The sequence below is a fragment of the Stegastes partitus genome, unplaced genomic scaffold (assembly GCF_000690725.1).
Source record: "Stegastes partitus isolate 25-593 unplaced genomic scaffold, Stegastes_partitus-1.0.2 Scaffold1050, whole genome shotgun sequence".
NCBI lineage: Eukaryota > Metazoa > Chordata > Actinopteri > Pomacentridae > Stegastes > Stegastes partitus.
The window spans coordinates 115,347-128,379 of record NW_007578781.1 but is presented as its reverse complement, the minus strand read 5'-3'; the positions used below and the strand labels follow the sequence as shown (position 1 = coordinate 128,379).

General features: G+C 44.6%; 1 protein-coding gene across 1 annotated transcript in view; it reads left to right on the top strand.

Moving 5' to 3' along the window:
- The window catches only part of arfgef3 (ARFGEF family member 3), a 77,385-nt gene that overhangs the window by 27,973 nt on the left and 36,379 nt on the right, over positions 1–13,033 (top strand). The window contains exons 17-23 of the mRNA XM_008295472.1: positions 2,365–2,531; positions 2,621–2,783; positions 3,677–3,784; positions 6,042–6,257; positions 9,484–9,594; positions 9,930–10,080; positions 10,723–10,873. Of these exons, the coding sequence (XP_008293694.1) occupies positions 2,365–2,531; positions 2,621–2,783; positions 3,677–3,784; positions 6,042–6,257; positions 9,484–9,594; positions 9,930–10,080; positions 10,723–10,873 (1,067 nt within the window). The remainder of the gene's footprint in view (positions 1–2,364; positions 2,532–2,620; positions 2,784–3,676; positions 3,785–6,041; positions 6,258–9,483; positions 9,595–9,929; positions 10,081–10,722; positions 10,874–13,033) is intronic.

The following is a 13,033-nucleotide window of genomic DNA, read 5'->3' as shown; positions in this document are numbered from 1 at the left end:
TGGGATCAGAACAGACCAACATGCTGTTTGCTGAACAAACGCTGTGTGTTTGCTGAGGGAGCAGCAGCCTGTTCCTGGATTACACTTAAATACACAAAACACTCTGGATGACCAGGAGCTGCAGCAACACACCAGTATATTAGTGCAGAAACTCACCTTCAAGGGGAAATGTTTAAATCTGTCTTTGCTCCTGTCACAGTTTTCCTCACTGTGGGTTCATTTTTCACTGCAACATAAAGTCCTGCAGCTCTGTGGAAACAGAACGACCACGACTGGATGGAGAGAGAACTCAGAGATGTGCAACAAAACTCAGCTTCAACCAACAGTCAACATCTGGAGACTTTTCAGCTGAACATTTATCAGAGCCAAAAACAGAAAATTAACCAAATCTAAGCTACAAATCATGACATCACTTCACTAAACATATTAACTTAAACACAAACCATTTGCTTCAACATGATTCTGTAGAAAACTGAAAAAAAACATGCTCCTATTATTGACTCCACTGTCATCGTATTTGTGATGAATGTAGGCTTTGGTTTGCTCTTCTGAACTGAACTTTCATCTATAACCGTGTCCTACAGCACAGAGGACAGTTCTGAGTCCTCTCTCCTTCTAGTCGTGGTCGCTCTGTTTCCATCGAGGTGCAGGACTTTATGCTGGAGTGAAACATGTGACGCCCAAAAACTGCTTTGAGTTCAAAGGACTGAGGAAGAAACTGAAAATCTCTGTAAAGAACTGACAGATGTTTGCTGTGCGTTTCTGTTTTCTGCACCTTTACGATCATGAATCATACAAACGAAGTATTGATGTGCATGTGATTCTGCTCTAACTCCAAACTTTACTCACTTCAGTGCAAAGATCAGAAATCAAATGCTCGGCGTCGAAGCAGCGAAACAGAACACGAGAAAGAAAAACCATCTCGCTCAGAAGAAGGAAAGAAGGCGGCAGAAAGACTCAATCATTTGACTCTAATTTAAACTAATAGAAGCTGAATCAGCTGCTTTATGAATGTTGGATGTGCTGCCACGCTGTCGCTTTGCACTCTGTTGTATTTTCATTTCATCACTTCAGAGCAGGGACGGTTTAATAAAACGCTTCGGCTTCCATGCACGACCCACGAATCCATCATGGAAGCAGCCGGCCTGCTGGGAGTTTTTACATCAGCGGAGCAAAAATTACGAATGAAATTAAACTGCACGGTTAACTGACTTAATGAATTTGGCCGAGACTTTAAATCCCCGGCGCGAGTCTTTGATTAAAGCTCTCATCGTCTAACGGATCGTATCTGGCTGATTCCTCTCACCTCGGCTCTCGTTGCTTCTGTCTTCCTGCTCCACTGCCTTCTGGTTTTCTTTGTTTAGCCTTTTTTTCTCCTTATTTAAATCTGACACAATCCCTTTTTTTGACCCCTAAATCTTTCTCTGCTTCTCATTTCTTTCCTCGTTCTTCTCCGCCGTTATTTTCCAAACGTTTATACAGATTCCAGCGAATATAAAAGGTTTAAAAGCAGCCGTGGATGTCGGTTGTAGTCCGACTGACTGGAGGTGGGATGTGATTTCCTCCTCTTCCTCTGCTGTCTCTGTGTTAAACCACACTGAACATGTCAAGAGTTGCTGAGTATTTGGGTCATGCAGTCAGGAGAAGGTGCTGGTTTTTTATATGGAAGGAGCCATTTTAAATGCAAATGTTCCACCCAGGCCAATTCCAGCTGTCAGCAGAGCGATACTGAGGCGCCGCCGGACCCTTATTTATTTATTTGGTGTATTTCAGATGTGCTGCTGTATCGTAAAGACCAAAGAAATAAATTAACCCCACACGAAATGAAAAACAAAATAAAACAAACCTAAATAATGTCTGGGACTAAGGTGGAGGGTCTTACATCTTACTGTTAAACCTTAAATACCTCCTCAGAAACCCCAACAGCACCTTCACTTCTCCACATTATTATATTTTCCCTGCAATCGTTTCTGGTTATTTTTCCAAACTGTTGGACTCATTCTGAGATGATTCCCTACGTTTACCCCACAAACTGATCGTCTGGCTGATTCCACCACCTGACCGCTTCATGTTGTCTGGTTTATTTTCTCACACTCAGTATTCACAAGTTTAAGAAGAAGTCGTCTGTCAAACTGAAGCTGGCCAGGAGTGAGGCATGAGGAATGGCTTTTCAAATTAAAATTTCCTCTTAATACATCATTTCCAGTCAGTCGTTCATCAGGAAGTGACTTATCGTTTGCCTAAATCCATACATGTCAGTGCTCGTTATGTCCCTCGTTATGTAGCGTCCTGACCTCTTTCTGTGCGACACTCTGTTCTAGCTAATGACACTGTTAACCCCTGGTGCCTCCCTGTCCTCCTCAGGTGGGATTCACTCTCCGGGCTTCGAGGCCGGCGACACTCTGAGCTGCCAGTCTCTGATGAACGCCGACGGCCTCTACCTGGTGTCCTACTACGCTCTGCTGCTCAACCTCAAGCTCTGCTGCTGCGACTACTACCGACGGCGAGCGCTCGCGCCCGTCCTCAGCCTGGTGAGGGCAGAACTCAGGAGGATCTTGCCCGAGTGTTGCCCCGTGGATGAAACCGTTTAACGTGTGGCTGTGCTCCTGTTGTGCAGAAGGAGTTTGTGCGTCTGATCCAGAGCAGCGGGGTCCTCGTGGTTCTGTCGCAGGCCTGGATCGAGGAGCTTTACCACCAGGTGCTGGAGCGCAACCTGCTGGGCGAGGCCGGGTACTGGGGCTCCCCGGAGGACCACACGCTGCCGCTCATCACCATGCTCACAGGTAGGAACGCACAGGTGATGTTACTGAGTTACACTCACCTGCAGGGAAGAACTTAACACCTGTTCTGTGAGGGAAGTGTTTTTAAATGAAAGCTCTCAGTAATTTCAGAAATCAAGAAACCATATGATGCATATTTACAGATTATGTTTGCATGCTTTAACTCTCTAAACCCCAAAACTTGTCAGAGGGTTTGAAAGATATGCTATCTTGCAAAAAACTAGCATGAATTGCACCGATTATCAGATCCTGCAGCTGTAAAAACAGGAAGATTTGCAGGACGTGTGTTTCTGTAGACTTAGACTTATGATATTTCACCCAAATTTCTGTCTTATTAATCAGACTTAATGTCGTATTTGAAACTTATCCACAGATAAACCGTTTGCTCTCACCAGAATCTGTAAAAACACAAAAAAAAATGTCCTCAACACAACTGAGAAGCCATGCTAGTTGTGACCAACAGAGTTTTCAGAGCTTTAACACGCACAAAAAACCAGAAATGACACAAAAAATAGGAATCCTAGAGTGTTCTTTTATTTTAGTCTGACATAAAGTTAATTATATAAACAAAACTAATATATCAGTCATCAGTGTTTGTCATGTTCTAGCTCTATGATCACTTTAATACTTACAGAATCTCTTTTTATATACTAAATCTGCACATATGTTCACATCCAGCTGCACCTTGTCTCTCCTGTAGGCCACTGTGTTTCTGTGTTTGATCATAGATGTATTCATAGGCTACACTTGTGCATATTATCTTTTACTATATTTCATGTTTTTGTATTTGATTGTGTTCTGTATCCAGGATCTGTAAAGTGAAACAGACATCCTCTGTGATCGTCACAGTGATTCACAGCTTCACCATGTCTTCTTATCTCCTCCTCCTCTGTCAGATATCGACGGTCTGGGCAGCAGTGCGATCGGAGGTCAGCTGATCAGGAGAGCGACCAGCCAATCGCCTCTCAGCTGTGACAAGGCCAGCAGCGACACAGCGATGGCAGGTCAGAACGCTGCTCTAAAGCCGCAGACATCCGATGTACACGTGAAATATGAGCTCTAGATACATGCATGAATTCATCGTTGCTGTGACAGAACTGAAACTGGGTTTTTTATCGTTCTGAGCCTCGGCTCGGCTAATTTTCTCTCCTTCAGCAACGAGAAGATTTGTGTTGCGAAAGTAATGAACGTTTAGTTCTCCTCCGTCAGCAGCTGCGTTTTTATTGCAGGTCAGACCCTCTTAATTCAGAGATTTCTCGTGTTTGCGGTGCATTCGGAGCCGAGCAGCTTTTCCTCGGAGCCTCTGAATCAGCTCACCCTCTCTAAATGGAGTTCACTTACCCAGAAAGTGCTGCCGAGCTGCTGCTGCTGTGTTAATCAGTTCAAAACGCTGCTCTGGCAGCGCGCTGATAGGTGAAGCATCCCACAAGAGTGCTGCATGGACAAATGTTCCAGCTCTTTTTTCATTATTTTTTTGTGTGATGCCGTGAAAAGTAAAAGGACACAGATGAGCGAGGCCATAACAGATGAATATTCAGGGAGTTTTATATCCGACTGCACAGTTATGTAACCGGGAACATGGTGCTGCTGCTCGCTGCTCGCTGCTCGGTTACCCCCAAGTGGTAAATGTGGTGAAATATTTCCAGAAACGTTGCAACAGCAGAGCAGAGCTACGACAACACAGACCTGAACTTTTTATTCTCTCTTTGGGTTTGATGAGATGTTTTTTAGTCCCATTTGATCTGTTTGTTGGTTACTGGCTGCCCCTGAAACACTGCTTCAGATTCGTTAAAATGTGCCCGACTGTGTTCATCCCTTTGAAACATGAATGAAAATGTCTGTCTGTAGCTGCGACAACATATTTTAAACCAGCTGGCCTCGATGCGACGGCGCCGAGGAAGAAAAGAGGCCAAACAGCGAGTGAAAAATCAAAGAGTGGACGGGTAGAAAGAGGCCGGACGCAGCCGGAGACGTGGAGAAAATGAGTCAGGGACCACCTGCGCTCCTCCAGCATCCCCCTGGAGCGCTAAGGGTTGGCCGGCATCGCCATGGCAACCGCTGCTGAGTCACCCACGATGACACTGATGTTCTTTTTGAGTGTGTACAAAGCACCGGAGCTCCTGTTTGTCTGAATCACCGCCTCTCCAGCTACTCGCTGTGTAAACTGTTGAGATCTCGGAGTGCAGAGCTGACTGAACGCTGTTTTTTACTGGATGTTGTAGCTTCCTGACATCAGCTACAGACGCTCTGAAGGTCCTTATTCCAGTCCCACATGTCCCCACATTGTTCTTTCTAGCTGGTTGGTTTTTCCGTGACTGTCCCCTTCAGGAAGAAGACTCCCTCTGCTGACACCATCGACCTCACAGCAGCTGACAATCATCTGACGTGGAGATGATCTCAGAACTCACAGCTGTTATTTGTTATTCGTGTGTTTCCCGAGTTTGTCATTATTTTAACTCTCTCAAGTGGCCGCTGGTTACGATGTAGTCTTAATGAGCTGCGTTTTTGTTCTGTTGTCTGACAACGGAGACAGAACGTCCTGTAAAGGAGAACAGCTTTACTGGGAATCCAGCTGCTAAAAAGCAAAAGATACTAAAAACATCTGTGTGAGCACAGAGAGCAGGAGAGAAGCAAACAGAAGTCACATGAGTTTAGGTGTCATGCAAAACACCCGTCCAGTCCCTGGTTACTGGTTTAACTCAGTTTTCCTCTGACTGTTTCCATGGAGCTCTGACCTGTGGGCGGAGCATCACAGCTAATGCTAACATTAGCCAACATTACCTACACAATGAGCTCACAGTATGAATCTTCCTGTTTGATTTCCATCAAACAATAAATCCAGTTGGTCTTCAGTTCCTCAGATGCTGGGAGAGCATAAATACTCTTGTGTTCACTTTAGCTGCAGAACATTTCGTGAGCTTTTTCTGTGACATTTTAGCCAAAGCAGCTGTAGACGGTAAATAAACCTGGTGCACTCTGAGGCAGCTGCTCGTTCTGATTGGTTCACCTGGAAGCAGCGAGGGGGGCGGGGCTATGCTAATCTTTAGCTGGATGATTACTGGCTTTGTCAGGTTAGCCTTGAGGTGTGGTGGTGCATTTTATCACAGCTTTCATTTTAAGGCTCACAAAACACAATAAAATCTGGAACCTTTAAAGGTGCATTACGTATGTTGTTGCTGATCGGTGAACCTGCAGGATGGTCCACTTTTCAAACAGAGCTCCTACATATAGCATCAGTGTTTCTGTGTGTGTGTGTTCCAGGAGCCGTGTTCTCGCGCTTCATCCTCACCGGTGTCTGGAAGAACCTGATCGATGTTCTGTCCACGCCGCTGACGGGCCGCATGGCGGGCAGCTCCAAGGGCCTGGCCTTCATCCTGGGAGCAGAGGGGGTCAAAGAGCAGAGCCAGCGGGAGAGAGACACCATCTGTCTGAGCTTGGACGGCCTCCGTAAAGCTGCGGCGCTCAGCTGCGCTCTGGGTGGGTGAAGCATGTTCATGTGTTGGTTTTAACAGGAACAATGAGGCTCATCGCTCAGCCCTGTGGGGAGCCTTTTGTTCTACTTTCCTTGAACACAGAGAAGTCAGAGACCAGGATCAGACACTGAACATCAGCCCTGCAGCTGGAACATATTCAGGTTTGAGTTAGAAGGACGAACACTGTGTAGACAGCAGCTGAACCTCCACCTTGTTGGAGAAGTTCACATTCTTCAACATAGAAAACATGTTTTGTTTTCTGCAGCCATAAATCTTTTTGATCAACACACTGATGTGACCTCCTGAGCTCTGGGAGTTTTGTCATGAAGAACTGCAATGCAAATAGGAAACAAAGTGAGTTCTCTGCATCACTCAAAATAAAGACTTACTTTGGATTTAAATAGAGAAGCTTTGCATTATTTTTACACAAAAACATACAGTACTGTGCAAGAGTTTAAATCCACTGAACCCAGAATAGCTTTTGGCTGCTTCTCTGCTCCTGTCACATTTGTCCTCCCTGTGGGCTCAATTTTCACTGCAAGATAAAGTCCTGCAGCTCTGTGGAAACAGTCGTGACTGGAAGGAGAGAGAACTGCTGTATAATTAAGTTATAAAGCCATAAAATACCAAAAAAGAAAAAGGGGAAAGTTTCCGTAGTGTTCTCATCTGTGCGGTTCAGCCCGGTTCGGTCCAGAGTTTTTGTGATTGTTGGTTGTAGCTGAGTCACAGAAAAGTGTGACTGCTTTGTTTTTGTTGTTTGTTTGTTTGTTTACAGAATCTGGTCAAAGTAAACACTTTATTTTGGATGAAATTCTCACTGAGACGTGTAGGATGAAGTGATTTCTGTAACATTATAGTGAACTTACCAACTGAATGCACGTCACATGTGAGCAGTTGAAGGCTGTCGGAAAGTTCAACGTTTGATGTTTTTTAAAAAAAAAATGATTTTTACACTTTCTGACTGATAAATGACAAACATGACATGCCTTTTAAACCAGCTTGCAGGTTTTGGGGGTTCAGAGGGTTTAAGTTCCTCCCACTCAGGTGTTCTCCTGTTTCGTTTGATTACTCTCAGAATCTGCAGAACCTGTGCTGACCTGACGTCTACCTGCATGTCCTGTTAGCTCTGTAGCACCTGTTCAGTCACGCTGAACCTGTTCATGAGGAACTGTCCCAGTGTGAAGTCCTCTCTACTCTGTTAAGGAGGGAACATATCTGCTGTTCTCCGTTATAATCAGGACCCTCCCATCACCTGGGATGCTGATGGAGATCTCGCTCATTATGCTCTCGCTGACAATGAAGCTAGAAGGCAATACAACAGAGCTCACGTCTCCTACACTCTGTGCAGCCTGCACACAGGCTTGGTGGAGGGATGAGGGCAGCAGGGAGGACTAGCTGTCACATGGTTTAACCCTTCGACTCCTCACTAACTAGGTTGGGATGCTGAGCGCGCCACATGAATGCACATATGCAGCAGGAGAGTGGAGAGACGGAGCCCTGCTGCTGCTCTCGTTAGCGCTTTGCTGGCCTCATGTGTTTCTCAGCGCTGCTTCAGCTCCAGTCGGAGCAGAGGGCTAATTAGCCAGAATAACTGAGAAGCCCTGTGAGGGTTTATGGACACTTTAACTGACAGTAAATAACATGTTTCAGAGGCTTCTGAAGTTTAGTCACACAGATGAAGTGCAGATGACACTTGACACATGGAATCTGCTGCGATTTGCTCCATCTGGCCCGTCAGGAGTCTGAAGCTCATCCTTGAAAAGAAATTCAGTGAACCTGAATAACTGATGCATGTACGGTTCACATAAACTACACACATATGTGCTTAACCCTCTGAACCACAAAACCCACAGTGGCTTTGAAAGGGATGTTAAAAAAATATATAATACTAAGTCCTAAAATATTATGTGGAGCGTCACTTTTTCTTTTGTTTTTCCAGAATTAGTAACATCTGGGGACACTATATACATATACATATATATATATATATATATACACACACTTCTCAGATGTGTTCATGCCCTCCCATTAAAGAAGGAAAAAACAACTTCAGTCACTGAAATAGGCTGAAATTGCCAAAAGTTATAATAAATAAAAATGTTATTAAAATCATGACGTTGCTTTTGAATTGTGGTTCAGCAGAAATATAAATATATAGAACAAACAAACAAACAATCAAACCAGCCTGATGGACCTGTGAACTACTGTCTAGCTGAACAACCCTCTGAGCCAATCACAGCCATCAGGTGTTTCTCAGTCAGACTTGTGCACCTGTTGACAGGTGTTCTGGACCACTGCTCATCAGCAAAGGCCTCTAGTTTGTCCATTTTTTGTTTTTTTAAATTATTCTTTTCAACCACAATTCAAAAGCAACGTCTTAATTCACTAAATTATAATTTAACACATTTTTATTTATTATTACTTTTTTCAGTTTCTAGTTATTTGAGTGACTGTTGTGAGTTTAGATTTTCTTTAATGGACGTGTTGAATACAGACTGTATATAATCAATATAATTAACTTTCATTTTCCCTTTTTAAAAAAATAATTATTGGTTTATTGTTGTGCACAGAAGACATTTCTGGACCTCTAGTCATGGTTGTGCTGTTTCCTTTATGTCGCAGTGAAAACGAGCCCACGGTGAGTAAACGTGACGGCAGTCAATAAAAACCCAGAAGCTGCTTCGGGTTCAGAGGGTTTAAACTTTTACTGAATGTTTCTGACCTACATGAAATATAAATTTGCCAAGTTGAGCTTTTGCTAAATGCAGAAATGTTTTTCCTCCTCAGCTTCGCATTAATTAAATTTGGCACTTTTACAAGTGACAGCTGCTCAGTAGCTGCTGGACTCTGCAGCTCTGTGGGAGGTTAACAGGAGGTTAAGGTTCATGCACACCTTCTACCTCAGCTTTTACAGAGAACATCTGGAGAGATGAAGCTTCACCCATAACCTCTTTCAGAAGTCTGATTCTATGAACTATGAGCAGTTGCTGGAACACACTGGGACACACAGAAGAGTGTAAATCTGATAAATGTCTAATTCTGAAAGTCGAAATCTGGATGAGAATCTAGAGTGGGTGTGACAGTGTGCATTAGAGCGTGCCCTGATGATGTGCTGATGAGTGTGACTCTGTTGTATCGTATCGTTTGGTGTACATTTGTCTGATTTCAACCATCCTATGTTTGATTAATTAATGGAATAACACGGCACATGTTTGCACCGTGTCTGTCAGGTGTTGCTGCCAACTGTGCGTCAGCTTTAGCCCAGATGGCTGCAGCCTCCTGTGTGCAGGAGGAGAAGGAGGAGAAGGAGCTTGGAGACACCGGAGACACTATTACACAAGGTGCTGACAGCAACGTGCATTTTTATTACAAAGCAGTTCATAAACGTGTACAAACACACACACACACACCAAAAACACAGACGGAATCATGTTTAATAAAAGAAGACATGGGCCTTTAGTGACACCTAGGGGCGGCTGTGGGGAACTACAAGGAGCTCATCTCCTTCAAAAATCATCTTATTTCTCGAAAAAGCAAAGTCGATATTAAAGTTTGACAGATTTTAAGCTCGTAATTAAACAGTCAGTTGTTTTAAATATAGCTTGAGCTCGTTTCTAGCCTTTAAAACATCATTTCTCACGAGGGTTCATCGTTTTTCCTTCCTCTGTGCGTCCAGTGAAGCAGCGTGTTGAGCAGCGTCTGGAGCAGATCGGCCGTCCTCAGGGAGTTCGTCTCCACACAGCTCACGTGTTGTGTATGGACGCCATCCTGAACGTCGGGCTGGAGATGGGCAGCCACAACCACGACTGCTGGCCGCACGTCTTCAGGTACGCTCACACATGAAACTTGCATCGGCTATGAAAGGCTATGAAACATATTCACCCCCGCTGGTAGCTTTCTGCTTTTATTGCTCTTCAACGATGAGTCATGGTCTGTACGATCTGGCTTTTTTGATGAGAAGAAGAAAGACTCTTTGATGTCAAAGTAATGTTTTCTGCAAAGTAATGCCAATTGACTAATAATAATAAAATGTTAAATGAGCTTTTGCATCGGTCTTCACTCCATTCAAGTCAGTTTATAGAAGATGCTTCTTGAGCTGCTGCACTGACCCGGTGTGGATGGGTCTCACTCAGCCTGAAGTTTTAGCCCATTCCTCGATGCAAATCTGCTTGAGCTCTGTCAAGTGGCTTTCTCTTTGCCACTCTTCCATAAAGCTGAGCAGAGTCTCTCCCATCTCAGCTGCTGAAGCTTGTAGGTAGGAATTAAAGGGCAAATCTCCCAAAATGTGTGAATAGTTTTGTACAGGCTCAGTGTCCTCGTCAGTAAAAAAATCTGAATGTACAAGTGGAACTTTTCAAGCACTTGCAATGGGATTATTAAACTCACACACTAGCAGACAGCAGGTTTCCCCCAAACGGCTTCATTTAAAGGTATGAGGGATGTGTTGTAAACCTATAAATCTTTCTCAGGGTGACCGAGTACATCAGCTCTCTGGAGCACACACACTTCAGCGACGGCTCCTCGCAGCCGTCCTCCCTGACCACCATCACCCAGCAGAGCCAGCAGTCGGCCGGCATCGACCTGGGGCTGGAGCTGAGCTGCGAGCCCAGCCCCGAGGCGGCCGAGCTGAGCCTGAGCCAGCCGGTCATCCAGCCGCTGTCCATCCAGGAGCTGCTGAGGGAGCGCAGCCGAGGAGGCCGAGGCCTGGACCTGAAGAGCGGCAGCCTGATGACGGGAAACAACGCTGCCAAGGCTGTGTGCACGCTGTCCACACAAGCCGACAGGTAGGCCGGAGACACGCTGCTGAGATCAGAGTTTTATTGTAAATATGTTTATTAGCATTTAAACACGTTTACATCAAGGTTTATGTTTGATTATTGATAGAAACATGGTAACTCTGAACTCTGAGCAGTTTTTTTTGTCCCATTTTCTTCTCACTGTGGGCTCATTTTTCACTGCAGCAACAACTCACTGCTACAACATTTTCCCAGTTGCCCACAGTTGCTCCCACGACTGGAAGAAATGTAGCTTCACATGATCTAAATGTGTAGAAGTGTTTTATTCAGTTGATGATGCTGCCACCGCCGTGCTTCACAGTGGGGATGTTTGTGGTGAAGTCCAGCAAACACAGCATCCTCCAGTCCACTTCAGAGTCTCCCACGTACCTCCTGGTGAACTCTAGTTGAGATTTAATACGAGCTTTTTTTCAGCTGTGGCATCATTTTATAAACTTGTTTTGGGGAAAGAACTGGTAGATAAATCAGCAACAAGAAGAAGAGGTACATGCATATATGTTGAGTGGATCTTTGTTTTAGATAAATATTTTACATAAACATATTACAATGTTAACTATGCCTTTTTTTTTAATGAAAATTTGAGCAGTGATAGAAAAATATTGTCGCTATAACTGTCAATGTCAACATGAAGGTATTTCCCACCAAACTGAGTGGATGTGATCTTCAGTAAATTACATTATATAGAAGCACACAGCAGCCTTTAGATAATGTGTGCAGTAAACTGATTATACACAACAGAATAAAGATCTCACAGCGGGTTCAGGTTTTAATTCAGGCCTAACAGCCCAATAAAATGTCTCTCTTCCTTGTTGCCACCTTGTTTAATTAGCAGTCAGCATGGCGGCGACTCTTAATGAATTTATCCCACAAAACTACATTTCACTGGCAGTTGGTGCTCCGCAGGAGGTCACTGTGACGTTTCACAGCCACGAGATGGCAGCAGCAGAGCAGAACCAGCAGAGCAGAACCGGCAGAGCAGAACCGGCAGAGCAGAACCGGCAGAGCAGAACCAGCAGAGCAGAACCAGCAGAGCAGAACCAGAGACATGTAAAAAGAGGACAGATTGTGTCGTCATCTTCAAAGAGCTGCTCGAGGAGTCGGAATCGGTTCAATTAAATATAAGTTTCAGCTCATTTCAGCCCTCTCACACACGTACAGATATACAGACATGTAAACATACAGACACACGCGTGTGTTTGTGCCTCAGCGCTCCAGCAGCACAGACAGGCAGAAGGCGCTGCAGTAAACATGGAGTCGGTGCGTGTGTTTATTCCAAGGATCATCTCTTACGTAAGCAGTTATCTAGGCTGCTTTTAGGGGCGAATAAAAAAAAAAAAGATGTTCCCTCTGATCTTTTGGAACAGATGGACTGAACACATTTACAAGCTGACAGTAGTGCCAAAAACATTGTAAATACTCCTGCACCGGGCCGCCGGCTTAAAGGGCCACGCCGCTGAAACTTTGTTCTGCTCTGAACGTTCAGGTGTGTTTAGGCGTGGAGATGATCGCTGGTCACAGGATCACGGTCGACCGTTTTAATCAGCGCACATCTCACGTTGTTTGTAAATCCTTGCTGCCATTTCTGAGCTGGATGGGTTCGTCCTTTGTTTGCATATTAATAGAACATTGTGTAAAATGTTAGCTAACAATAGTCAGATAAGCCCAGAGTTTATAGAAACAATAATCTGCGTGCCGACCAATCCTCACAATCCTCTGCTTTGTGCTCGCGGGCAGCAGATAAAGTTTTCTGACACAGGATCAGAGTTTTTGAGGGCAGGTGTCCGTCACAGCCTTTAGCACCAGCAGGACCTCAATCCGCCCTTTTTCTGCCCTGAATCTTTAATCTTCTTCTGTTCTTAGGGACGGCGTATGATCCACTCACAATACTGGACATTTTCTTGCACGACAACTTTTTGTCATCTCCGCTTGTGCTGCCGTCGGCCTGCGTAGCCGTGTTTATGTCTGTGTGATGCTCAGAAGTGTA